The sequence below is a fragment of the Letharia columbiana genome (genome assembly GCF_014066305.1).
Source record: "Letharia columbiana isolate WasteWater2 chromosome Unknown Sc0000012_s0, whole genome shotgun sequence".
NCBI lineage: Eukaryota > Fungi > Ascomycota > Lecanoromycetes > Lecanorales > Parmeliaceae > Letharia > Letharia columbiana.
This window is the reverse complement of record NW_023501050.1, coordinates 750,988-775,651: the sequence shown is the minus strand read 5'-3', so window position 1 is coordinate 775,651 and position 24,664 is coordinate 750,988. Positions and strand designations below refer to the sequence as shown.

At 50.1% G+C, this 24,664-nt stretch overlaps 8 protein-coding genes and 1 non-coding gene across 9 annotated transcripts; 3 read left to right on the top strand and 6 right to left on the bottom strand.

Moving 5' to 3' along the window:
• Nucleotides 1–145: 145 nt before the first annotated feature.
• On the bottom strand, nucleotides 146–406 carry HO173_004800 (uncharacterized protein; the record flags this gene model as incomplete). Its single annotated transcript, XM_037306720.1, has 1 exon — nucleotides 146–406. One exon carries the CDS (start codon nucleotides 404–406, stop codon nucleotides 146–148), a length of 261 nt encoding a protein of 86 aa, XP_037166658.1.
• A 2,113-nt stretch (nucleotides 407–2,519) lies between these two features.
• Nucleotides 2,520–2,610, bottom strand: HO173_004799. Its single transcript has one exon. It is a non-coding gene; the product is annotated as a tRNA-Pro (tRNA).
• Nucleotides 2,611–3,186: 576 nt separating this feature from the next.
• HO173_004798 (uncharacterized protein) lies at nucleotides 3,187–4,334 on the bottom strand (the record flags this gene model as incomplete). The annotated part of the gene is made up of 5 exons (XM_037306719.1): nucleotides 3,187–3,317; nucleotides 3,370–3,673; nucleotides 3,726–3,867; nucleotides 3,919–4,157; nucleotides 4,215–4,334. 5 exons carry the CDS (start codon nucleotides 4,332–4,334, stop codon nucleotides 3,187–3,189), a joined length of 936 nt encoding a protein of 311 aa, XP_037166657.1.
• A 1,740-nt stretch (nucleotides 4,335–6,074) lies between these two features.
• HO173_004797 (uncharacterized protein) lies at nucleotides 6,075–7,904 on the bottom strand (the record flags this gene model as incomplete). The annotated part of the gene is made up of 3 exons (XM_037306718.1): nucleotides 6,075–7,628; nucleotides 7,678–7,799; nucleotides 7,865–7,904. The coding sequence occupies 3 exons, from the start codon at nucleotides 7,902–7,904 to the stop codon at nucleotides 6,075–6,077; spliced, it is 1,716 nt and encodes a 571-aa protein (XP_037166656.1).
• A 563-nt stretch (nucleotides 7,905–8,467) lies between these two features.
• HO173_004796 (uncharacterized protein) lies at nucleotides 8,468–10,311 on the bottom strand (the record flags this gene model as incomplete). Its single annotated transcript, XM_037306717.1, has 4 exons — nucleotides 8,468–9,268; nucleotides 9,715–9,752; nucleotides 9,829–10,128; nucleotides 10,287–10,311. 4 exons carry the CDS (start codon nucleotides 10,309–10,311, stop codon nucleotides 8,468–8,470), a joined length of 1,164 nt encoding a protein of 387 aa, XP_037166655.1.
• A 170-nt stretch (nucleotides 10,312–10,481) lies between these two features.
• HO173_004795 (uncharacterized protein) lies at nucleotides 10,482–12,438 on the bottom strand (the record flags this gene model as incomplete). The annotated part of the gene is made up of 5 exons (XM_037306716.1): nucleotides 10,482–11,574; nucleotides 11,626–11,799; nucleotides 11,851–12,221; nucleotides 12,267–12,366; nucleotides 12,416–12,438. The coding sequence occupies 5 exons, from the start codon at nucleotides 12,436–12,438 to the stop codon at nucleotides 10,482–10,484; spliced, it is 1,761 nt and encodes a 586-aa protein (XP_037166654.1).
• A 761-nt stretch (nucleotides 12,439–13,199) lies between these two features.
• HO173_004794 (uncharacterized protein) lies at nucleotides 13,200–15,284 on the top strand (the record flags this gene model as incomplete). Its single annotated transcript, XM_037306715.1, has 3 exons — nucleotides 13,200–13,240; nucleotides 13,292–13,931; nucleotides 13,983–15,284. 3 exons carry the CDS (start codon nucleotides 13,200–13,202, stop codon nucleotides 15,282–15,284), a joined length of 1,983 nt encoding a protein of 660 aa, XP_037166653.1.
• A 3,280-nt stretch (nucleotides 15,285–18,564) lies between these two features.
• HO173_004793 (uncharacterized protein) lies at nucleotides 18,565–19,125 on the top strand (the record flags this gene model as incomplete). Its single annotated transcript, XM_037306714.1, has 2 exons — nucleotides 18,565–18,830; nucleotides 18,900–19,125. The coding sequence occupies 2 exons, from the start codon at nucleotides 18,565–18,567 to the stop codon at nucleotides 19,123–19,125; spliced, it is 492 nt and encodes a 163-aa protein (XP_037166652.1).
• A 3,233-nt stretch (nucleotides 19,126–22,358) lies between these two features.
• HO173_004792 (uncharacterized protein) lies at nucleotides 22,359–24,440 on the top strand (the record flags this gene model as incomplete). The annotated part of the gene is made up of 7 exons (XM_037306713.1): nucleotides 22,359–22,693; nucleotides 22,745–22,802; nucleotides 22,857–22,992; nucleotides 23,041–23,398; nucleotides 23,451–23,682; nucleotides 23,731–23,924; nucleotides 23,975–24,440. The coding sequence occupies 7 exons, from the start codon at nucleotides 22,359–22,361 to the stop codon at nucleotides 24,438–24,440; spliced, it is 1,779 nt and encodes a 592-aa protein (XP_037166651.1).
• Between the last annotated feature and the right edge of the window lie 224 nt (nucleotides 24,441–24,664).

The window sequence follows — 24,664 nt, the reverse complement described above, 5'->3', positions numbered from 1 at the left end:
CAGAGAGCTGGAAATCGTCAGCTGAGGGCATTTCCTGACAGGGTCTTCATCTGGGGCAAACGGAGCAAACATAGGTACCACTCGCCCACACAAAGGACAAAGCAAATTCAGATGTGCTAATCTTCTTCCTCTATCGCATTTTTGATCATTTGTTCGATTTCTTTCGTACAGATTCCTGGATCTGTTCTGTACGCTGTTCATGGGTTATGACACTGTCTCGGAGTTCCGTATCAATCTCTTGTCGTGTTCGGGACGCTGACCTCTGTCCGTTCATCATACCCAAGAGCCATTCCTCGGTCATGTCGAATACCTGTTGGAGTTGCTTTGCCCATGGCGCGGACTTCAAAGCATGGATCGGTAGTTTCGTTTTGCCGACTGACCAAGCTACGCAAGATGTCGCTGTCATGTTTGGTGGAATAGCCAGCAAGATACCGTCTCCGACACATTGATCTCAGAGTATTGGAAGGACCAAGGATTGGATGAGGTGGTAGATTCCGGTCTGCGTCCAGGAGGAGCTTGGAACACCGTGCTTGGGTTTGGGTATGACTTTGTCGAGGATGGAAATGAGGAAACGCGCGATGTCTTGCGTTGATGGGGCCATGTTCAAATCGGCACCTAGTGTTTCGCTTCTGGATGTCTGAAGTCGACGCATCCATAATGCGTTGGAGTACTGTGCCATAGGTCTCCCCATGGCGAAGGTAATTCCTTTGACCTCCTTATTGGAGGAGGAACCGGTCTTGAACAGCGTTCTCAATCATCTTGTCGATGCTCATCTGTCCTGCATTGGCAAAGCGTTAGGCCGGTCAAGGTGGCATTTCCACATCAGAAGAGTTGATGGTCCCATGGTAAGGCATCACGGAGACGGCGATAATGGGTCGCCGTAATGATAGGTAGCAGCACATGCAGATCTCGCCTGCATCGCAACGCGCATCTGCTGCATTTCAGCAAGTATTGCCGGATTTTGTTGCTGTAGCACTGTCATCTGCTGCTGCTACGCATTCGGCGTCGAAAAAACACTGCGTCTATGAACCCGTATGTTGCATCGTGAACACGGCTCTTAGAAACCCATTGAAGGGCGATGTTTACGCTGATATAGATTGCACATCGGTTGTCGACCATCATGGGTATTACTATTGTTATCGTTGTTCTCACTGCCGTTCCTATGGACGATATCATCGTCCTTGCCGTCGATAATCATAATCATATTCTTATCCTGAGAGATCTGAGATCAATCATTAACAAAAGAAGTGGTGTGGAGACGAAAAGAAAAACGAATGTGCTCCCGACGCGATCATCATCGAGCCTTCAGAAGTTGAGATGACGGTGATGTCTACCGCTTGCAGATTCAAGTCTGTGAGCTATGTGTGCAAACATGGGTGCTTGAATCGCGTGTGAAGCTGTGCCGCGGAGGGAAATGAAAATGACAAGACTTTGCTTTGATGATGATCCTAATCATTTGGCTCACGTTTAATATTTCCCTGGCCAGAGAACAGGTCGCTCATGCGCCTGTTGCTTGGCAATGTCTACTCAACCATGAAGAACAAATTAAAGGGCTCGGGATTGGGGCTGCCCGGTCGGTCCAAGGGATCCTCCTTCTATATGTCAGCTAACAGAAAGTTGAGCAGAACGGGTCTTCTAACTTCTCTTTCCCTGGAGGTCTCTCATCTGCCTTTTTCACCAAGGCCTCGAGATCCACTCTTCAAAGCCTTCCGGCTAGTCCGCTGAGTGCTCAAGGCGGGTTTGCCGAACTAGCTTGTATCTCTCAACTGCTTCAACATTGAAACTGTCCTCGATGCTTTCAGGGATGCTTGGAAGCTCCTCTCACTTCATTTCCATGACTGCGATCATGCGGTGTGGAAAGGAGCAGTGGTGACAGATTGATCCGTGGAGTGTGAGTCTCGGAGACCACAGCTACTTCACATGGGACTCGATACTTATGTATATATTGAGAACTGATTTGCAACCACCAAGCAAGGGGAGCGAGAAAAAAGATGTAATCGTTTGCAGTACGTTTGAGTACCAGTGACCATGAGCACATACTCCGTTCAGGATTCGCCTTGTTTCTCGAACACTTCACTTAGCATTGTAAATGAGAAAAGAAAATTAGACTTGCAGCACCTGCGTGGTTTACATGGGTACCAACCAACAAGAGACAGCTCTTCCCCCGTAGTTCACGCGGCTCCTAGAGGTGAATGAGTCGCCACGAAGTCAGGATAAACGCACCGACACGGAAAACCGATGGGATGAGACTTTTGACCCACGGAGGAGAAGCAATAGAGCAGCGACCAGAGGATAATGTATGTGCTCAGAAAGGGGGACTCAGAGCGTGAATGAAACATTGCCGAGGAACGACAACGCAAATCATCTGCGCATTGGCACCTTCTGCGGCCCCATCGCCATCTCTCTCCACCCCAAAAAAAAGCTCAGAAACACGACCACACCAACCAACCAGCACGTAATCAATCGACAGTGAGTGAGCATTAATTAATTGTACAGTTTCCGGAAGCAAAAACGAAATGGGCTCGGGCCGCGATTCGAACGCGGGGCCTCTCGCAATTTTGTACTCAGAGTAATCCCTAAGCGAGAATCATACCACTAGACCACTCGAGCTCGAAGATCTCAAAATTTCGCCTAAAATACTATATATTTGACATGTGCTGCAGGAGTTACGGACGTGCCCTAGGCTTCCACCTAGTTGGGCCTAATGTAGGCTTGGCGCAGCCTATATCTGTTCTGTAGCCTACGTAGTTGCAATGCAGGCAGTACAACTCCACCATATCCTCGATGTTCGTCGAAGATTCACTCGCGAGCGTTGAGCAATCGGAGTCGAGGTTCTCGAGGTGCTGGTGCAATGCCGGGCAGCTTTTGTGAACAGTGAGACGTCATTGAAGTAATTACGGGTAGGTTTCCGCACATGGTATACAATGATTCAAGCTGAACATGTCAAAAGTACGGTGCTGGAAATGAAGTCAAAGCACCAGTCCAGAGTTTTTAGAGGAGTGACATTGCAATTTGTGAGCTGAATCCACAGCATGTATTATGTAACATTTAGGCTCTGGACGATTGATCCAGGCGCCGTTGCTTGATCGCTAGAAGGGCACACATGAATATTGAGCAGCATCAATTCCCTTGATAAAGACAACAATGATACCAAATCCACCTTCAGTTCTGAGTCGATTCTAGAACTTAGACGTTGGCGCCGGAGCTGGTAGCACCATCGGTGACACCATTGTGACCATTGCGACCGTTGGCGACCTTCTCGAGGTTCTCGGTGCCTTGAGTGTATGATGGTCCCTCATCATAGTCGCGGATGTGGACTGCGGAAAGTCAGCGCAGCCCAAAGGCTGAATGAGAAGGAACAAGACTTACTGCCAAGACGTCCTGGGTCAATACCACGGTGACCCCAGATCAATAGAGCACCGAAGACTGGCTTAGCCATGATGTCCAAGATACCGTAGAACACAGCCTCAGAGTCGGGTGAGATGACATTACCACCCTCGGAAAGTCCCCAGGCAATCGGGTAGAGGAACCAGAGGAAGGTGGTCCAAGTACCGACGATGAGATAGGTTTTCGAGACATCGGAGCCAATGGCAGCTGCGTGCTTGCGACCGGTCCAGACGAGAGTCCACCCAACCCAAAAGAGAGCGAAGCATCCGAAGGTGTAGTACCCCCACTATTCTGACTGTTAGCAGCTTTTCTGTATAAGATTTCGCGGAGTATTGTACCTTGTAGCTAGAAGTGACCAAGGCGCCAACAAGACCGGTGATGATCATGATCTCATCGATCAAGACGGTGTAGAGGATCGTGGGCCATGGCAGACCAGCAGTCAAGAGGATGTCCATGAGCAACAAGGGCGTGGTGATGACCCTTGTATCGTATTAGCCTTATTCAACATTCCGATAATGTCACAGTGCTTACCAGTCAATGTAGCGAACGTAGAAGATCTCACGAAGGGTGCCGGAAACCTTGGGATTGGTACGGATGAACTCAGGGCGAATGCCAGTCTCTCCCAAGTCGGAGCCCATGGTGAAGTAGGCGATGCTGGCGACCATGGTGATAGCAGCGGTGATGTAGTGGAAGAGGCGGTGTGTGCGAGGTTTGGTGAATGACAGGCCTATGAAGACGATGGTAGAGGCGACCATGACAGCACAGACGGCCTATCAAACGTGAATTTGAGGTTCGCGGAAGCTGCAGATGGTGGGGTGCTTGCTTACCCAGTACCAATCAGATCCATGAGTGGTGATGGCAATGTCGGAGGTAGCGCCATTGACCATGTGGTCTCCGTTGGCGTGAATAGCATCGTTGCTACGCTTGAACAAGTGTTGGCTTGCCATGTTGAGAGTCTTTTGCAACTCGAGATACGATGTTGTGGTGGTTGGGGACGGTGATAGTTGTTGAACAGAAGAAGAAATGTGAGGTTGGGGGATGTTTGTATTGGAAAAGTGACATGACGCTAGTGGACGAAATTCATTTTTGCTAGCGATCCGATGACATAGCTCTTTCAATTTGCGTCATTCATCATTCATACACCGACCGCAAAGTGCTCGGGCAAGCTTTCCCATTATTATGCTCGGCTCAATCTCTAGCTTCTTCTACTCGTCAACATCCAATTGATTGCATGGAGTAGTACAGCGGAGGACCGGAGATGCTTCCTGAACCCCTTATGCACAGCATCACGCTTGTTGTCCTCTCTAGGAAAGCCGTTGGCTTCAAGAATGCTTCCATCCCCCACCATTTCTTCCTCTCTCTCGCTGTGAATCAAGTCCGGCTGTGGTGGAAAGCAAACCTTGTTATCTTCCGCACATTCCGACGGACCCCTGGGGACACTTGTCTCGTCGCAAGTGGCACGTTGAAAGCAGCAACATGGTTTTTCCCTCCATGAAATCACCATCAACACTTTCGAGACTAGCGCCTGATAGTGGAAATTGAAACCCTGCTACAGCTGCAGATTGCTAACGCCATGCCCATCCTATAAGGAGAGATCTCCGCCTCTACTCTACCATGACTAATGCAAAAAAAGGGCTTACCGGAGCGATGGCCGATCGAACGCCGCTTTTCTAACGTCTTGGCTCCTATCCTCCGCTAAGAGTATGCCAAATTCACAAATTGCATCGAGCTGAAACTTTCCCATCTGTTAGGTAATGTATTCTGGGGTACGAGATTCCGACGTCAAAGCATCTCAGCCACAACAAGCGACCGTACGGTTATACGGCAATAACTTTGGATCGACCTGGTGGCATGCCTTCTTTTTATCGCCATCACATGCAAATTTTACTCGCATCATGGGACACCTCCCCACTCGCACGTCATGCAGAAAAAAACGATAATGCACAATAGGGGCAGATAGCTTCCTTAGCTGCCGAATTTAGTCGTGATGCAGCATGCTGCTTTTGAAAGGAGCCTTTTCGAAGCTTCGCGACTGTCGAACCGAGCCAACCGGGATCGATACCCTTGCTGCCAGACGCCCTTGATCAAAAAAGTCAAGTTTTGGCGGTTTGACATCTTGGCAGGGAAATGAAGCTGCTTCCCAACGACTTGGACGGCTTTCAAGCCACAAGCCTGAACCGAAAGTCTCAGTGTTCTTTTTCTTTTGTTTCCTGCAAGCGAGCTTGCTGCTTTTCGTGGTTGGATTCCCGCAAGGCATCTGGTGCTGTTGTAGCAGCGCTGCTTCCCTTGCCATTTCCAGCATAGTTGGTTCAACAGGTCAATTTCAAACACACTTTCTCGCCATGCGACAGCCTTGGAAATACGAGTCCGCGACAGTAGGGTTGGAGCGGCGAGCATTTTCTACGCCAGCATGCACCTTGCTCAGCTTGGCTGGGTTTCCAGAGTGCGTTTGAGATCAGGATCGGTTAGGCACGCCTGATGTGTTCAAAGAACAGCAAACACGAAATAGATCACCAAGCAAGCTGGATGAAACTACCGTATGTTCAGTAGGCGAGCTTCTAAATTGCGTCCGGTTGCAGATGTGTGGAGGATACGTTACGTTCTGCCTAATTTCCTTCTACTGTTATGTATATCAATTATATTCAATGAATTGAAGCCACCACCAAGCCCCCATACATACGTAACAATTATCTCCAGACGCCCTCCCCCAACCCCTCCAAAACATCAAACCTAAGGGCCGCCATTACCATTACAAACACCAGCGTTAGCCACGCAATATGGAAGTTCGACAGCATCGGCAAAGCATGCACCTTATCGATCTTCTTAACCTTCGCCTTTTTCTTCACACTCCTACCCCAAGGCTTCTCCATCCCAAACACATCCAGCACCTGGTCACTCGTAATCTTGCTTCCAGCAAGCACGATTGGCACCCCGGTCCCAGGATGCGTTGACGCACCCACAAAATGTAGTCTATCGATCGAGGAATGCTTGGTCGATGGTCTAAAAGATAGCACATTGAAAAAGCTATGGCTCAGGCCTAGAATAGCGCCTTTGTCCAAATTGAAGACGTCTTTCCAGCTCTGCGGCGTATTGACGATTTCCTTGACCAATGCTCCTTGGAGATCTTGAGCACCAGTGCGGGCTTCGATGGTTGAAAAGACGGTCTCGCGCGCCTTGGTCACCATGGCTTCCCAGTCTTGCTTGCTTTCTACTTTGATACCTGAGCCTTCTTTTTCATCGAGCAGATGGCCCACAGGGACTAATACCACGATTCCGTCTTTTCCCTCTGGTGCAGCGGCAGGGTCGATTCTTGAAGGTACGTTGACGTAGAAGGAGGGCTGTGAGGGTATCAGCTGCTTCTTAAAGATGTCGTCGAAGGACTCGCGGTAGTCGTCTGCAAGAAAGATGTTGTGTGTTGTGAGCTCTGGTATAGTACGGTTCATGGCCCAATAGAATGAGATGGAACTGCAGCTTGCGGACCGTTTTTGCAGTGACGCTGCCTTTGAGGATTGGGGGAGCAGGTTGTTGTAGGCGTAGACGAGGTCGGCATTTACGATTACAATATCAGCGGAGATGACCTCACCACTGTCAAGAACAACGCCTGTTGCGCGGCGGGAATTTGGGGAGAGCTGGATGGAGGAAACGGAGGTCGAGAGACGGTATGTGACACCGTAGCGCTCACCGACGCGAACAAGAGCTGCAATGACGCTGTGGAAGCCGCCTTTCGGGTACCATATTCCTTCTGCGAGCTCAGTGTATTGAAGGAGACTGTACGTGCCTGGAGCATCGAATGGAGACATGCCCATGTACATGCTTCCGAATGTGAACACACGGCGGAGCCGTTCTGTCCAAAAGTATTTCGAGGCACGCGAGTATATGCTCTCGAAAGGATGTAGAGCGAGGAGGTGGCGAAGGAAAGACGGCCGGGCCATAGAGAAGAGTGAAGTGTAATTTTTCTTGAGCACATGAGTAACGCTGAGCTCGTAATGCCGATGGGCTTCCTGTAGGAAGCCTAGATACCGCTCGAAGCCATCTTTGCCTTCCCACTTCTCGACCTCATCTTTCATGCGGGAGACATCGGTTGAGAGCTCGAAGGACTCGCCATCACTGAACCAGAGATTGTAGTTGGGCTCACATTTCATGAACTCCACACCTTCGGCTTCGAGGGAGGTATCGAGGTCGTGAAAGGCTTCGTGAAAGAGATGGGGGAGTAGGAGGAGGGACGGGCCTTGGTCGAAGCGCTGACAGTGGTCAGCAGTTAAGAGATTTGAGGGGAACAAAGGGGCTCACATAGCCAGCATGATGTATCAAAGAGCATCGTCCTCCTGTAAACTCATTCTTCTCGAAGACTGTGACTTTAAAGCCAGCCTTTGCGAGGCGGGCTGCTGTTGCAACTCCGCCAACGCCGGCGCCTGATAGAATGATTGGTAAGTCTCCGAACCTTTCGTTAGGACGTCTGCATATCTGATGAGCATACCTACAATTATTGCAGTCTTCTGCCCGGACTTCTCCTTCATTGCCTTCGAATGATTATGGAAGGTTGAGCGCCCCAAAGGCACGAAACCCTAAGCTAGAAACCCTAGGCGTGATAATGATGACATTCGAGGCGGAGATATCTCCGCGCACAAGGTCGAATAAAATGCTGCTCTTTCTGACAAGGATTCGACATAACATCTTTCAACTGTCATTTTTCCTCTTGAAGCGCGCAGATCAATTATTTCACATCAATCGTGGGCACCAAATCCCGCTCCGAGAAAATCTATCTTCAAGGATTGATTTAAGTCAAGGAAGAGAATTGATCTGTCGAAAACCTCCCTCTTTGGTGCCGCTGTTGACGATTTTTCTGGCATTTCACCATCTACGACTACCACTTATTCTTGCACCTTGCCAAGACAACATACGACGATTAGATACTTGCCTCTGAGCTCCAATATCCATGACTGACCTGAGACATATGACATGGGCTCTATTCTCCCTTAGATAGGCTACACACTGTGCGTGAACCAAGTCAGGAGTAAAGTGCTGGTGGCTAGATCTTGTGTTGAATCATGGTACTCATTGGCTTTTCATTTGATTCTTGCTATCTAAGGGACCTTGTCGAAGGGCCGCTACAATTGCTCTCGCTTCTCCCACCATTTTCGGGTAGTTGAAAACTGTTGCAGCGAACTTTGCATTCAGCAAAGACAGTATGCTGTGCACTGTCTCCCAGACCTGTACTCGCCACGTCGTCTTCTAAGGTTCTGTTGATGGCAGCCTGGTTCCCCTGAGCCTTGGCACCTGTGGGAGGTGGTTGCCTGTGTGTGTTCCCTTGCAGCTTATACAATTTTCCGCACCCATTCGAGACCCTTGGCTGAACTTCGCCTTTCACCTTTGTACTTGTTATTCCGTCCTTGCTTGAGCCGATTCGCCACATCGCTTCAACATTGCTACCTTTGTGGGGGGAAATGTCGAACGGAAATGTAATATTGGCACGCCCTTCGGTGAATTCAATGTCGCAAGGGCGATCAATAGATCCATCCAGGGCACAAATCCCAAAAAGGTCAGTCATTTTGCGTTTCTCAAGTATGGCGCCCAATTCACCAAGAAAAGGTTGCAATTGGCTGTCGAGAGATACTCTGGGCGATCCGTGAGTAAACTCGTACGGCGCAACGCCGTCCTTGGTGAAGCCCCAGGAGCTGGGGTGAACATTTTCGAGCTCCTTCAAGCCGCTGTTAGTTTTCCAGGGTACTGCGACAGGTCCGACATTCACCAGCATCTCGTCTTGCGCCAGGAGAAAGTGGTGGTGGAGAAGGACAATTCCCAGCGTGTTCTCCATATGATGTTTCAAGAAAATTCGTCCAATTTCTGCGAAGAGGGTCTTGCTAGCGTCCACCGAGTCAAACTGGGTTTTCGCATCAGCGACATCTGGGAGAGAGTTGTGATACTCTACAGAGTAAGATAGGATCGGTAAAGCCATCGGATTTTATTGACTGGCGAAAGTAGTCAGGCAATGTTGATGTTTGCTTGCCCACTGTTCGGGTTTGTAGGTTGTGTTCTGGGTTGAGGGACTGACCCTGAGGTTTACTCTGGCTATATAGAATTTGCAACATGTGTTTGGGTGCTCAATGTGATGTTCCCTCATCTGATTGCCTAGTTCTCGTTGTCACATTCCGAAGAAATCAAGGGTGACAGTGATCAAAGCTGCATTGACGACCACGACAACCCAAGGAGCAACGTGTAAATGGCTACCAACAGCAGGACCAAATGGGTCACCTGAGAATGTGGGTCCACCGGTCCCAGCTGCTGCCTCGCCGGGTGACAACGATTTGTCAATCACGCAAAGCTCACGGGAACTGGGCTTCCACACTCCGCCCCAGATTCCGGGTCTGGGCATGGATTTCCGTCATCAAATTCATCAGTGCCACCATCGTGCGAGATGTGCGGTTTTCGCGGGAGCTATACATTCCGGCATCTTGATGGAGGGATGGTTGGAGCCGGCGTCCCGTACCGTGGTCATGGACGACGAGCTAGCCTCCCGCGCCGGTTCCAGGTCTGGGAATGTCTCCGCCATATCTTCGAATGGTAGATCATAGTCACAGGCGGCGATACGGCCCTTTACACTTTGGCGGAAGCATGGATGGGTCGAAAATCGGAAGAGGATACGCAATCTGTTATTGCAAGCTTCTGCAGAGACTTCAAATCCACGCTCGCTGTACCAAATAGAGCGCACCGGGATTCCGTTGCGGTCAGGCAAACCAGCGTCTGCGATTGTTGGAAAAAGGTATCTTGCTGAAGCGATGGGATAAAGTCCACCGCAGACTGCACAAGATGGTTGGAAAGTTGAAGCAAGATTGTGTAAGACTGATGGGTAATGGAGACGTAAAAGGCAGGACTGAGGTGACATAAAACCCCTGACTCACGTCTTGACAGGGTCACAACTTCCATTGTCAAGGTTGACAACCCTTTCATATGTAAATTTGTATGTACAGAAACTATTAGCGCTGGTATAGCCTGCATAGCTATGAACAAAGGTGGTATCTCGAAAAGTATATACAAACCCTTACCAGGAGGACATGGGCAGCATGCGAACCCCGTTTTGTACAAGATCAGGGGCTTCAGGTATGGCTCAAAGCATTCCAAGCGACCCTCAGTCTTCTTAGTTTGGGCACTGTCGCTCTTCCAGCCTTGACCTTGTAGCCGGGCTGTCGCAGCACTCTCCCAATCTCGACATAGCTTTCTACAGCTACCCGCATTGGGCCCCGTGCTTCTGCAGGTAATTGCTCAATGGCCCCTTTCGCTTCATCGTAAATCTCGAAAGCACTGTTCAGGAGCCGCTGTCTCAGAATCTCGGCTTTCGAACGGGCAGGGTCTTTGATGATGTCCTCTGGAGTAACCCCTTCCTCCTTGAGCCAGGTTGTTGGAAGGTAGACGCGGCCATTCGAAGCGTCAACTGAGATGTCTCGCGCAATATTGACGTATTGCAATGCGATGCCCATTCGACCACCAGCTTGGACTATCCGCCTTCGCAAACTTTCGGGCGTAGATCCCTTAGTGTGATGGAAGACTAGCTCTAAGCATAACTCGGCCACAGTACCCGCCACCTGGGCTCCGTAGACTTGTAGAGTGGGTTCGTCTTTGATGGGGAAAGGGTTGCTGGAGGAGAAGTGGAGATCGGTTTCAAAGCCTTTTAGGAGGTCGTAAAGTGGCGTGGGAGAAAGATGGGAGGTCGGAAGTAAGCGAAGGCTCGCCTGGGCAGATGGTGGGAACGTTGATATGAGGTCTTGTTTCCGCTCAACTTTGACATAGGATTTCCCATAGGTGATGTCGAGATACTCGTTGAGCTTGGCTATCCAATGCTTGGCCTCTTCGATCGAGCCAGCTTCGTCGACCAGATCATCTGCAACACGGCAAAATGAATACAGTAAGACCAAGTCAACACGAAGTCTCCCTTGGAAGACTCCACTTGCAAGGTAAAAGCTCCGACTTTTGGCTCTGAGGCGCCCGAGTGCTTCTTGAAGCCCTTCTATCCGCTCGTCCTCGTATGAAGTTGTCGGAAGGAGCAGCGCCCGAACTAGGAGGATTGGCGAAGGCAATGTAGGTATAGTAGGAAATAGTGAAGGGAATGTTTGCAGGATGGCGAAGGCGTTGTCGAAGGCGATCAGACCAAAGACGATGAGGACATTTGTGACGAGGAAGAAGACTGCTTCTCTGTAAGGTTGTTAGCCTCCCGCTAGACCATGCATCGAAAAAGTCTCATACTCGATCTCGAGCCCGTCCCATAGATGCCACCCCAGCTTCGTTCCAGACTCAATGACCCACGTCCCCCTTTTTAATGCCAGGGTATCCACAATCCAGAGGTATAGGGTAGGGAGGACGACGGGTATAAAAGTGCTAGAAAGGGGCAATCCGATTATGAATTGATATGCAAGGCTCCTGATGCTCGTTAGCATCTATTAGAAGGTGATGGGGATCTCCTAGTCATACCAAAGCAGCAAAACGAAGGGGCCTGCCCAGACAAGTATTAAGCCCATGTAAAGGCCCTCCCCGCTTTTCATGATCATGCCAATGCCCGCCAAAATACATGCAACAATCACTGATACTCCAGTCCATCTTCTCAGGCCCAGTCGCCTTCCGTCATTGAACAGCTTCTGTCCTCGAAGGTAGACCGGGTGAAACGTAGGCTTGCTGAGGAGGAGATAGAGTAGGGAGGTGTTGTAGGTCTGAATGATAAAGAAAAAGACCTCTTCCGCTGGTATTCTGAAGAGAGTAGGGCCAATGATGGCGTTGGGAGGATATGTCCATATTTGAGAGTGAATGAGGTATGAGTCCCACGGAGTGGTGGAGATGACAGCGATCTGGAGAATAAGCATAATTTAACACCAGGCATGCTGTAGACCTACTGCTATGAGAAATAGTATCTTGTAGACCCCGAGACTGGTCGAGAGTGGATAGTAACACAAAGTCAGGGCTACCGCCGGCGGTATCGTGTATTGCAAGTGACTGCGAGTCTGGTTAGGCTTCCCAGTAGAAAGCGGCATGGATGACTTACACCAAGGCATAGTCATACCCCATGTCTAACGTTGACATTCATCGGTGCGCCACTGTTGCAGAATTCATGACTGTTTGTCGTGGGCAGCGGTTCAAGGAACTTGGAAAAGCGGGGGGAAGGCTATGAGCTAACCAAGAGGCGCGATAGTTGGGATAATTGAGACGAGAAAAAGCATTCTCCTTGACATGAAGCAATTTTTCCAAAATGACGCTCAATTCAATCTCAAGCAAAGGGAGCTTCCCGATGACGGTACTTTAGTATATCCGAAGTTTACGATGTCGTCCTTTATTTCATTTTGCTATGGCGCACCACATCGACAACCGATGACCTATCACAGCGGCGACTAGCTGGCATAAAAGCAGCGAGATTTGATTCCACAGGGGTCCTTCTAGCGGCCGAGAATCCCGCCCTGCAACGAAAATGTGAAAAGGCTCCTGCACCTTGACATCACCGACTGGGGAAAGAATGAACAAGGCTTTACCGTAAAGAAAAAGGATGCAATCATGCAACGGTTTGCTGGATGCCGCATATCCATTACGAAAGTCGTAGCTTTTTACCCCACCGAATCATACCTGACTTGACGGCTTTTGCGGGTCACGCTCCTATTTGCGCCATGGCATTCATAGCGGAGGCTATCTCCGTCGATAAGACATCAGGTAGCTGTTTTTGCCACAGCGAGTCAACGGCCTCTTTTGTGTGAATGGCTTTACGTATCCATGCGGCCGATCACTCCGGCTTGTAGACACAATTGTTAGCTTTGCTGCTACTCTACAATCCTCTGAGAATGAAAAATTTGAACTTTGAGGAGAAACGTCGTGGTCATCCGTAAGCTGTCCATCTCACCAACGGCCGCCGCTTATTGACTCGGCCCTGCAGCTACCTATCTGGAAACTTCGCACCCATCCAGCAAGTGCTTCCTCTCACGCCTTGTTCATACACCGGTACCATACCAGAAGAACTTGCAGGAGGGGAATATGTTCGCAATGGAGGAAATCCGGTGACAAATGATGCTCTCGGGCGAGATGCCCACTGGTTCGATGGCGATGGCATGCTCAGTGGTGTTTCCTTTCGACGAACGGGCGAGGAAGGGGCTATCCAGCCCGAATTCGTCAATCAGTACATTCTGACCGACGTCTACAACTCTTCCAAGACTTCCTCGTCCCTCAGAACGCCAATTCTGCCGAGCATTGCAACCCTCGTCAATCCCATGAGCTCGTTGATCACCATCGTCCTACGAATCTTAAGAACCATTGCACTGGTCATACTGTCTCATTTACCAGGCTCGCAACAAGCGATCAAGAAAATAAGTGTCGCAAATACTTCCATACTATACCATGATGGACGAGCATTGGCAACGTGTGAAAGCGGACCACCTATGCGCATAGCATTACCGGGTCTTGAGACGGTTGGATGGTTCAACGGGAGAGCAAGCGAAGGAGAGGGTGTTCGTGATACACGTCCAGGGTTTGGTGGCAAAGGCCCTTTCAGCTTCATGAGAGAATGGACGACTGCCCACGTACGTTTAGCCATATCCTGTCTGCAATTCATTGATGCTAACTCGCTCCAGCCTCGTGTCGACCATAGGACTAAAGAATTGATTTTATACCACTCTACATTCGTGACACCCTATGTGAACTATTCGATCGTCAGCTCCACCTATGAACCTTCCAGCAAAACCAGCAACCAATCACCAAGCAATTTGATTAACCGACCAGTTCCCGGCATTAACTCTGCCAAGATGATGCATGATTTTGGAGTCTCCAGTACCCACACAATTATCATGGACCTCCCCTTGTCTCTCGATCCGCTCAACCTCGCGAAAAACAGGCCCGTCGTAGCTTATGATCCCACAAGCCGGTCTCGCTTTGGCGTGTTTCCTCGCCACCAGCCAGAAGACGTCCGCTGGTTCGAGACCAATCCTTGCTGTATCTTCCACACCGCTAATTCCTGGAACTCCGCTGATCCCAGCCCCGCGAACGGGTTTCCCGGCCGCCTGGACATGGTAAACATGCTAGCATGCCGCCTGACCTCCGCCTCGCTGGTCTTTAGCGCAGGCGACCTGGCGGCACCAACTCCAACATACGACATACCGGCCGATCAGCAAGAAGAGGAGCAGTGCCGCCTTTACTACTATCAATTTTGTCTGCCGCAGTCATGCGGCAGTTCGAATCATATCTCCGGCAATGACAATCTGATTGTGCACCAGTGGGCCCTCTCCGCGATCCCTTTCGAGTTCCCGTCTCTTCGCGACTCGGTCTCAATGTCTGCCGCAAAGTACATATACGGTTGCTCCGTTTCTGATGCCTCGTTTGGTGCAGCGCTTGGCCGGGCAGTGAAGATTAATTCGCTTGTCAAGGTGGACGTTGAGACTCTAATCGAAAGGGGCATACGTGATCCCCCGAGCCAAATTATTGGGTGCGTCGATACCAGAGACATGTCGGAAGTACTTGCAAGTGAGGATCCTTTGGATGCCATCAAGGTGTTCAAGATGCCCGAGGGATGGTACGCACAAGAATCTCGCTTCGTGCCACGTAGGGACGGGGTTTCTGAGGACGACGGCTGGATTCTCAGCTATGTCTTTGACGAGACCCAATTGTTGGAAGATGACGAGTGTAGGTCAGATGCCAAGAGCGAGCTGTGGATCATTGATGCGAAGAACATGACGGATGTCGTCGCTAGGGTGCATCTACCTCAGAGAGTCCCCTACGGTCTACATGGCAATTGGTTTTCAGAGGAAGATATCCGGGGCCAGAGGCCTGTGGAAAGGCTGAGGACTTTTTCAATAAAGGCAGCAAAGGAGATGGTCGCGTCGCCAGCATGGGAAGCGTGGATGGCAACCCGGAAAGCGATAGAAGGATGGCTGAAATGAATTGATCTGAAGCTCTATCTACCACATCTGCTACCATTTGCTCTGGATCTTGCCCTCAATTTTCAGCATTCCTGCTGGCATCGCCCCCATGGTCTGAGCGCCAGTGCAGACTTATGTTCATTCATCATAGCTCGAGAGAACCGGAAGCCACAGTTGTTGTCTTGTGAAGGGGCTATGCCCTGGAATTTGTGCCACTATAGGTCTTCAGGACTCGAATAGGTGAAGCTGTGGAAGGACTATGCCACATAATTACGCCACACAATCAAATGTCGGAGCCTGTCTATGTGATATCCTGAACGTCATCCCCCCTTAAGGTACACCAGAACCAGGGTCTGAGACCCAAATGAGTCACGAGTCGTGGTTTAGCAGTCCTCTAGATTATGCTCATCACCCCTTTCAAATAGCCAGCCTTGAGCCGAGGGCGTGATATTGAAAGGAGAGCATGCCTTTACATACCGTCACAACAAGGGGTTGGCGCCCAAACTGGCCACAAGTGTAAGCTCAATGGCCCCAAAACTGTTGTTCATCACTGGTCTCATGCTGCGGCTTTGATAGTATCTTGAGGTAGCTTGCCCCTCAAAGGGAGAAGCTTTGGGCTTTCGGATATTACATTGTTTTCAATCTGCAACAGGGTAAAGCCCAAATTTGCCGTCAAGACTATCCCTTCTTCTTGTTGCTTTGATGTGATTGCAGCTTTTGCTCAATTCAAAATGCCAAGCTTCACGGGTTATATCCCCGAATATCATCACACTCTAGGGCGTATGCTCCCTGTGAAATGGTGGGTTTCACTGGTTCCTAACCCAACAATGTTCTCCCTTTACGTAAGTGCAGCTCTTGCTTTGTTTGGTATGACAGATTCTTCCGGTTTCTGACCCATTCATACTGCCATTTTCAGTCGAGTGAAGCTCCTGTCTGGCCTGAATTGACAGGTTTTACGGGTTACTGGCCCCAATCCGTCTGCAAACTATTACCTTTTGGAGCTCTTATTTGATTTGAAATGGCATGTTTTGCGGGTTACTAGCCCGAATATTCTGGTTATTCTGCCAGTCCTGCTCTGTGAACAGGCCAATATTCACCAAAGCAAATCCCCTTATCCGTGGCGTGAAGTGGTGTCTTACAGCGTGATGACTTACACACACTAGTGCCTTCTCTGTTGATCGAAATAAAGCCTTACATAGTGAATCCACTACGATCAACCAAGCTAGTCTCGTATTCGTTTACCAAAGTGACTTGGTACGTGTAGATAAAGAACGAGCTCAGTGAAATGAGTATGCAGCCTCGTGAATGAGCGATGATCATCCAACGCCGATTCACCAAATTCTTAAGATGGATCCCTGGCCCTATACAATCTACCAGCGCTAACCCCTTTTCATCCATCGAAATTCATCTTCCGAATAAACCGCCGAGTGATCGCGATCACTTTCGGTAATGAGCTATACGCTCACTCGGCGATCCGCCGATAACACACCAATTTCACTCGAAAAACGCTTCACCTCACTTCGATTCACGGCGACTAGCGTGGGACTCACTTCGCCCCTAGAGGCACTTGCCGGTATATAAACCCCCTCCCCGACCACCGTCAACCATCCTTCCTGCATACTCGTCCAGCAGAGCTTGGGCTTCCAGCTTCAGCAGGGCTCCGCCTTTGGCGACCCCTATACACCATCATCAGCGAAGCTCTTGGATGTCTTCTTGGGCATTCATGACATACAGATTTCCTTCAGCCTCTGTGCTGCGGTATCTCCTACACGCTGCAGCCGGGTGCACACAGTCGACACTTAAACTAGCACCTTCCAAGCTGGCAGCTATGTCATACCAACTATCTTCTCCAGCTCCGGTATTTTCTTTCACGTACAGAAGCTATTCCAATGTCTGATGATCAACCTTTGCTGGGGCACTTCTGGCGGCAAAATTAGGGGCTTAGCACAGAATCCGACGTTTTGCGACACTGACTATGTGTTGAGACCGTGAGACCGTCGGGCAAAGATGAATCCTCTTTGATTTGCGCGCTTTTTCTTCTTCAGACACACACACTTCTGCAGATTATATTTTTGCCTTTCAGAACAATATAAAAAAATACACTTTTTCTTCGGCCTCCCTCCCCGGCTCCAGAGCGTCCAGTTCTCTTCAGCTAGATGCCCGCAGCCGGTGTCTTCGAAGGTAAAGTCCCTGCAAAGACTCAAGAAAGTACGACCTAAGGCTAACTCCCTCAGTGGACTCCATGTTGCAGCGATCTCCACAGGCTTCAGTGGCTGGCAACACGGGCAACGCCCAAGCCGCAAGCGCCCGGCTGGCTTATGAACACCCTGATGATCCCAAGCGGTGACGAGGGACATCAGACGGGGCCGATGCGCAGAGGACGTGGCCGCTTGAACACGCGACAAGGACCGTACGACCGTCGAAAGCAGCGAAGATATGCCAACGACGGCCGATGGACCCCCATGGGCAACGGCAACTCCAGGAACGGACGTGGCGGCTTTGCCGATGGAGCTGGCAAGTGGGGTGATGCCAAACGGCGACGAGATGCATCAAACCGGGTCAATGCGCAGAGGTGGTGGTCGCTTGAACACGCGACAAGGACCGTACGACCGTTGAAAGCAGCGACGATATGCCAACGACGGCCGATGGACCCCTATGGCCAGCAGCAACCCCATGAGCTGGCGTGGCGACTTTGCCGACGAAGCTCGCAAGTGGACCGAGATGCATCAAACCCGGCCTATGTGTAGAGGCGGTGGCGGATTCGACACCAGACAAGGACCTTACGATCGTCGACAACAGCCCCAACATGTCAATGACGCGAGACTTACACCAATCCTCAATGGCAAGCCAATTGAATCGGCAAAGCGTGTTCGCAGTTTGAATTATTCCCGGGGAGACTGGTGGTGCGCAGAAGGTGGGCCTGAAAGACAATCATGCCTTCATCTTGGCGGGACAGGAGACACATGACACTGATGACACTGATAACATCCTCACACACTGATGACGACAACGACACCATTGTAAGTTTTGCTGGTGATCCTACTTGCAGCTTTCGAGAAGAGAAGACAGCTGGAGAAGAGGAGTGGTAAGAAAATTGATTCCTAAGAACAATGATACGAGGAGCTTTTGCTGACACGCTTTCCAGTCCTTATCACCAAGCTTGGTTGGCATCTTGTGCCAATGATGGGATGCCGACGCCTATGAGTGACGGCAATCCTATATATATACGCGGCATGTTTGCAGGTGGTGATGGAAGATGGGATGACGGGTCATCTTGTCCTCGGAGGAGCCGTGATCCAGCATGTCCTTCAAGGAGGTGTTTCAATTCAGCATGTTCCGTAAGAGGAGCTGCGACGTTCTTCTAGGAGGCTCTGAACTTCGGCAAGAGATAGCTAGGCTGGCAATGCTGCACGCTGGGCTGGCGAACCACTCTGCGATGGAGACCCAGGTTCAACCAGAAGTTTCGGCTCTTGTCCAGATCGAGGCAGCGATCTTGAGCCGTTACACACCCAAAGCAATCGTTCGGCTGCTAGGCGTTCAATGGCTTTCCGGCATCGCTGCAGCGGAGTATGACTCCAAGAACACATAGGATTGGGATCCGAAGAAACGCCTGCAAGCTGACTCCTCATCTGAGAGCTCTGACGATGGTGAATACTACGATTCAGACTATGATGAACGCCCGCAAGTGTTCGGAAGTGTTTTCAGCACTGTGGCGGAGGATGGGTTTCAGCCTGTGGTCAACAAACGCTCCCAATCCAATGCACGTCCTCCTGGCTGGCCGCCAGCTCATCTCAAAGCCTACCCACACGGCATGCAGAAGCTTCGTGACGAACATAAGATGAAAAAATTCAAGAGGAGGTGATGAAAGCCCTGGAAGATGATCGTACCCTTACATTACAACAAATAATTATTGACTCTCAGGTCAGCGTCGAGCACTTTCACGGGTCAGTTCCATCTACAAGAGAGATAATTCAGCCATGGCCGCCTTCGGGAAACTCGGGGTCACCAACACTCCTTCGTTCCCATAGTCCTTCACGTTTCTCGATCATAACTGACCATACCAGCCTGGTGGCATGATTTCCTCGATGTGACGACAAAATCTCACAGCACGATTCGACGAGCTCGAACTCAGTAGCAGATCGCCGCATCCGCACGAAAGCATCCGTTTGTGTTACAGCCAGCTGTCTTGATGTGTAGCCGCGCTCTCACCTGCTCGTGTGAATTTGTGAGACACTTGAGAAAGCAACACGAAGAGCCTGTCCACTTCGAGTCCGCTACCACACAGCGTGGAATTACAACAAATACATAACGAGCCCTGAGCGCCAATGCAAGACAGGCGTCCTGGACAAGCTGTGGGGGCTGTGAACTCAGAATCCCTCAAGAATACAGCGGAGCTCAAATTGCAAACGGGACTCGTAGCCGCCCAACCAGCCATGGCATGGAACATCAAAGAATGGGAATCCCACACCCCAAAAGCATCTTTCTCTTTCATCACGTCAGACTTCAAAGCCCGGATCAATACCGTAGTCTATGCTCGTGCCCTCCCGAGAGCGCCAGATCGACAATGGAGCCGGAGTCCTTATCGCAGGTATGCCGTTTGGTATTTCCATGGGAAGCTGTACCACAGATCATCTCTCAAAGCATTCAGCCATACAACACAGGCAGTCATGATTACAGACTTTATGCTCCACTTTCTTCTCATACCCTCATACCAGACCTTCGACCTATCGATATGTGGGGTACAGATTCATCAGGAGCGTGACATCTCTCATACACTACCATCGACTACCGTGCTATGTTGCACTACTTACCTCATCACCTTACATATAAAAATAACCCACGTTGCTCGACATCGGTGTCTTCACCAGCCGCAAAAGAACTTCTGTTTCTCCTCGGTTCTGTCGCAAAGACGGTCCTATGGTTAGCCAGAAGGCTTGGGGTCTGGGTGGCGATGATCATGCACCAAGCATTTCCGTCCTCGACTGCGCTCTTACCATCGAAGACCAGGAATGCAAGATCGACGTGTAACCATGGCGGATTTGATCGCCCAGGTCTTTGAAAACCTCGGGAAGACAATCGTCGTATGGGAATGGGAATGCCTGTGACCGATAACGAAGGATCACTAATGAGTGAGAGTTTCCATGCCCCGAATACCTGACAACGTTGACAATTGCGAAGACCCTATTCTTGGCACCCACGTGCTCTCCTAGAAAGGCAGGCAATCATTGCCATGATGTCGATGGGTACCGGTTCAAGGGGAAGATTTGCTTGACAGGGATTGGCGAGTGTCCGAATGTATATAGGAAATTCTCCACAAGCCTTCACATTCCACGTACGTCCAATGTTGTCACTGCGTTTTCCGATTCCGTGATGATGAATATGAAAGCTTTTGAGGCAGGGTCTGCTAACAACATAAGCAACGAGCTGACCGGGTTTGCTGACGTTGGTCCTGGTATGACCTTACCAAACGCGTGCTCGGCCATCTCTGCAGTCTCGTACTCCAGTGTCACGTGCGTGTAGCACAACGCTTTTGTTTAATTCTTGACCATCTAACATCTGACATACATAGGGTCATTCGTTCCTACGCACAGCGTACCACCCTTCTCAGCGACATTCGAAGTCAGTCAGGGCTGCCAGTATCCCATCATTTCGAAGCTTCTCCACGAAGAAGCGTGATGGCGGATGATTGTTGACTTGAACTGCAAGGGTGCTGAAGATTGGCTTCCACGGTGGTCATCCGACGAGCAGTAGCATGGATCCGCATCCGGCTCTGTGTCATTGTGGCATACCAAGTCAACCTTCTCCACCCCATGCCTCCACCCGGCCTTTTCCAACATCTTATTCCTCAAACGAGATGGAACTACAGTACTCCATCCATCGCAGCAGCCACGGAGCAGGGCAATGCGAATCTCCTCATCGCTTTGCCAATAAAGCACCCAGGAATCGCTGCGAGGTGGTTGACCACTAGAGCGGCCAGCGGAGATTGTCGACGATACAGCTGACAAGCCTGGGCAAGGCCTAGATTTAGAGAGGCGAAAGCAAGTCTGTGAGCAGCACTGTACGTCGAAGTCTGCTCACTGCATGTTTTGATTTTGTGTCTTTTCTGTTCTCGTACTTTGGGCACCATCCTTATGCAATGCAGGAGATACTGATGCTTTGTTTTCAGAGCTATTTCGATTCTTTTGAATTCTTTTCTTCGTTGGGGGTATTTTCAGATTCCGAGGATAGGGTCTGAGTCTAGCTGGTGACCAGCATCTTGGCGGCAGCTGGAGGAGGCACCGCTTCTTCAAGCCTTGGTACATACTGAGTTTCGCCAATGAGGAAGTAGTATAGGATGGCCAATTTGGTCTATCAGCGTGGCTATTGGAGTGTGAAAACTAGAGTATCTCACAATTGGGTGGCTAATAAGCGGAAATCTGAGGCCGGGTCAAAAGTCCAACTTGTTAGAGTGAATATCACGGGATTCGGAATAGCCGAGTGCAGCGGGCATACTGCTTAAAACCTTTGCTGCTCGAAAACTTCTACTTCTTCTCTACACATCTTTATTCTTCTTTGACGATCAGCCAAACAGGACTTGCACCACGTCAGGACTCTTGTTACCCAGTCAAACAGGATACCAGAGCGTCCGTCACGCTCTTACAAGTAGACCAATAGTCTGCTTGCCACAGTGAAAACCACTAGTCAAGGTATGATACACTCACAGTCCTTTTGCCTCACACCTTCACCAAAAGCTCATCTACTTCATCTCTGCCGTCTCGCATCAATCACACCTCGATCTTCTCCATCAATCTCATCACCTGCAATTACTATTGCTCACCTCACTTCCGCGGTCGAGAAAGCCATTACAGCCAGAGGTCGACGCGTTGAGTTTGCCACCGAAACACCTTTGCCATTCGAGATCAGAGATCAGAATTAAGAGCCCAACACAGGACTGTCAAGTTCTTCCTCCACCTATCATATCCATCTTTCCAGTCTTCGTCCCGCTTCAAGTGCATTCCTTCCCGAATCATTGTTGACTGTTCACTTGTCAATACAACCATTCCAGAAGACTAGCTAACTTTCTGGTGCAGAACTCCATACTTGAATCTCGTCACCATGTCTGCCAACGGTGACGACCACGCTCTTTCCGACGTGACCAACAAGGTTGCCAAGGTCCAGGTCAGTGAGGTGGCACTCGAGCGTGTCAAACAAGCGGATTGGGTCCCCACCCAGGGATTCGACTACGGAAAGTATAATAAGGGACCTCATGATAAGACCGCTCCAGCTTCGGGGCCAGATCAGCCGCAAGGAGACGCTTCAGGTTGGGCTAGTGATGCAGTCAGATACGAATGGGACGAAGACTATGGGGATGTCGGCCCAGAACACAAAGGACTGGAGGACATACTGTTCGGCAATGAAAACAAGATGGTGCGAGGCGAAGAGTTCTCCACGTAAATCACCCTTTGCACGCCAACACTGGTAGGCATAGCTGACCGGGCCAGGCTTACCGAGATCGCTGTCACCTTCGAGAGTCAGACAAAGATCAAGCCAGTTGCCAAGGTACTTGGATAATTGATCTTATCTGCGAGCAATGCTGACTTGCTCTCCACATAGTTTGAAGATGCCGGCCTTCATCCCTTGATGCTCGCAAATGTTAAGCTCTGCGGCTACGAGGTTCCAACTCCAATTCAAGCTTACTGTCTCCCCTCGGTCCTGAAAGGCATCGATATCATTGGCGTTGCTCAGACTGGTATGTGCCTCGTGATATCTGAAGCGATCAATACTGATACTGTCGCAGGATCCGGAAAAACAGCTGCATTCCTGATCCCTACCCTGTCCAAGCTTATGGGTAAGGCCAAGAAGTTGGCTGCTCCACGTCCAAACCTCACGAAACCATGGACTCGTGAAGACGGGGTTCGTGCTGAACCTTTGATTCTTATTGTTGCTCCTACTCGTGAGCTAGCAACTCAGATCTTTGATGAAGCCCGTCGCCTTTGTTACCGATCTATGCTTCGTCCTTGCGTCATCTATGGTGGTGCTCCGACTGGAGAGCAGATGGATGAACTCAGAAAGGGCTGCGATGTGTTAGTTGCTACTCCCGGACGTCTCATGGACTTCATGAGCCGTGGACACCTTCTATCACTCAGCCGCGTCAAGTATATCCATCAGCTCCAAAAATTGTCTATGACGTAGCACTGATCTTGTCAGATATACTATTATCGATGAGGCTGACGAGATGGTGTCTCCTGACTGGGTCGATGAAATGCGGGCTGTGATGGGAGGCGCAGATTCTAATGCCGATGATGATCATGTCTATATGATGTTCTCTGCCACGTTCCCCAAGGAAGCTCGCGCTGTTGCCAAAGAGTACATGTCAAAGGATCACATCCGCATCCGCGTCGGTCGCGCCGGCTCTTCACACATGAACGTCGTCCAGAAGGTGAGAGCGTCCTCTCTGGTTTTGTGGGCATAAACTCACAAGTTTCAGGTCCTTTTCGTCGACGAGCCTAAGAAGCGCGAGTGTCTCTTTGATCTCTTGCTGTCAGTGCCTCCTGCTCGTACTATTGTCTTCGTGAACAACAAAAAGGCAGCGGATTTTCTAGATGACTTCCTCTACAACCGTGGGCTTCCAAGCACATCCATACACTCAGACCGCACCCAGCGTGAGCGCGAAGACGCAATGTAAGCCAATCATAGCACAAGCTGATGCAGCATCTACTTACGATGTACAGTCGTGCTTTCAGATCAGGCAAAGCTCCTCTGCTTGTTGCCACTGGTGTATCTGCTCGCGGACTCGACATCAAGAACGTGATGCATGTCATCAATTACGACTTACCCAATTCTGACTATGGCGGCATTCACGAATATGTCCACCGCATCGGGCGAACTGCTCGTATCGGCAATATCGGCATGGCGACATCTTTCTACAATGACAAGAACGAGGACATAGCCGACGCTTTGACCAAGCTGCTCATTGAAACCCATCAGGTCGTGCCTGACTTCCTTGAGAGCTACAAGCCTGAAAATGAGGAACAGCTGAAATTCGATGACGATACTGATGATGAGGGCGACGACGCGGCTGGTGGTGACGCTTGGGGTGGGGCAGCGCAGACAAATGGCGCGGCCAATGGCGATACCTCTGGTGATGCTTGGGGTAGCGAAGCTCCTGCTACTGACACTAACAGTGGCTGGAATTAGACTACCCATTCGCACGAGCAAGACTACTAGAAACTCCCATCTGTGTCTCTCTCCAACATTTCAAGCAGAGATGTGAGAGCGATCTTCGACCACGAGATAGACTTTGGCGTGCAGACAGCAACCTTCCTTTTCCTTCTCAGAATAGCTAGCTTGCAATCAGATGTGATACCCCATATAGCTATCTGCAACCGTATGCTTAGCAACGTGATGAAGATTCTTTGCAA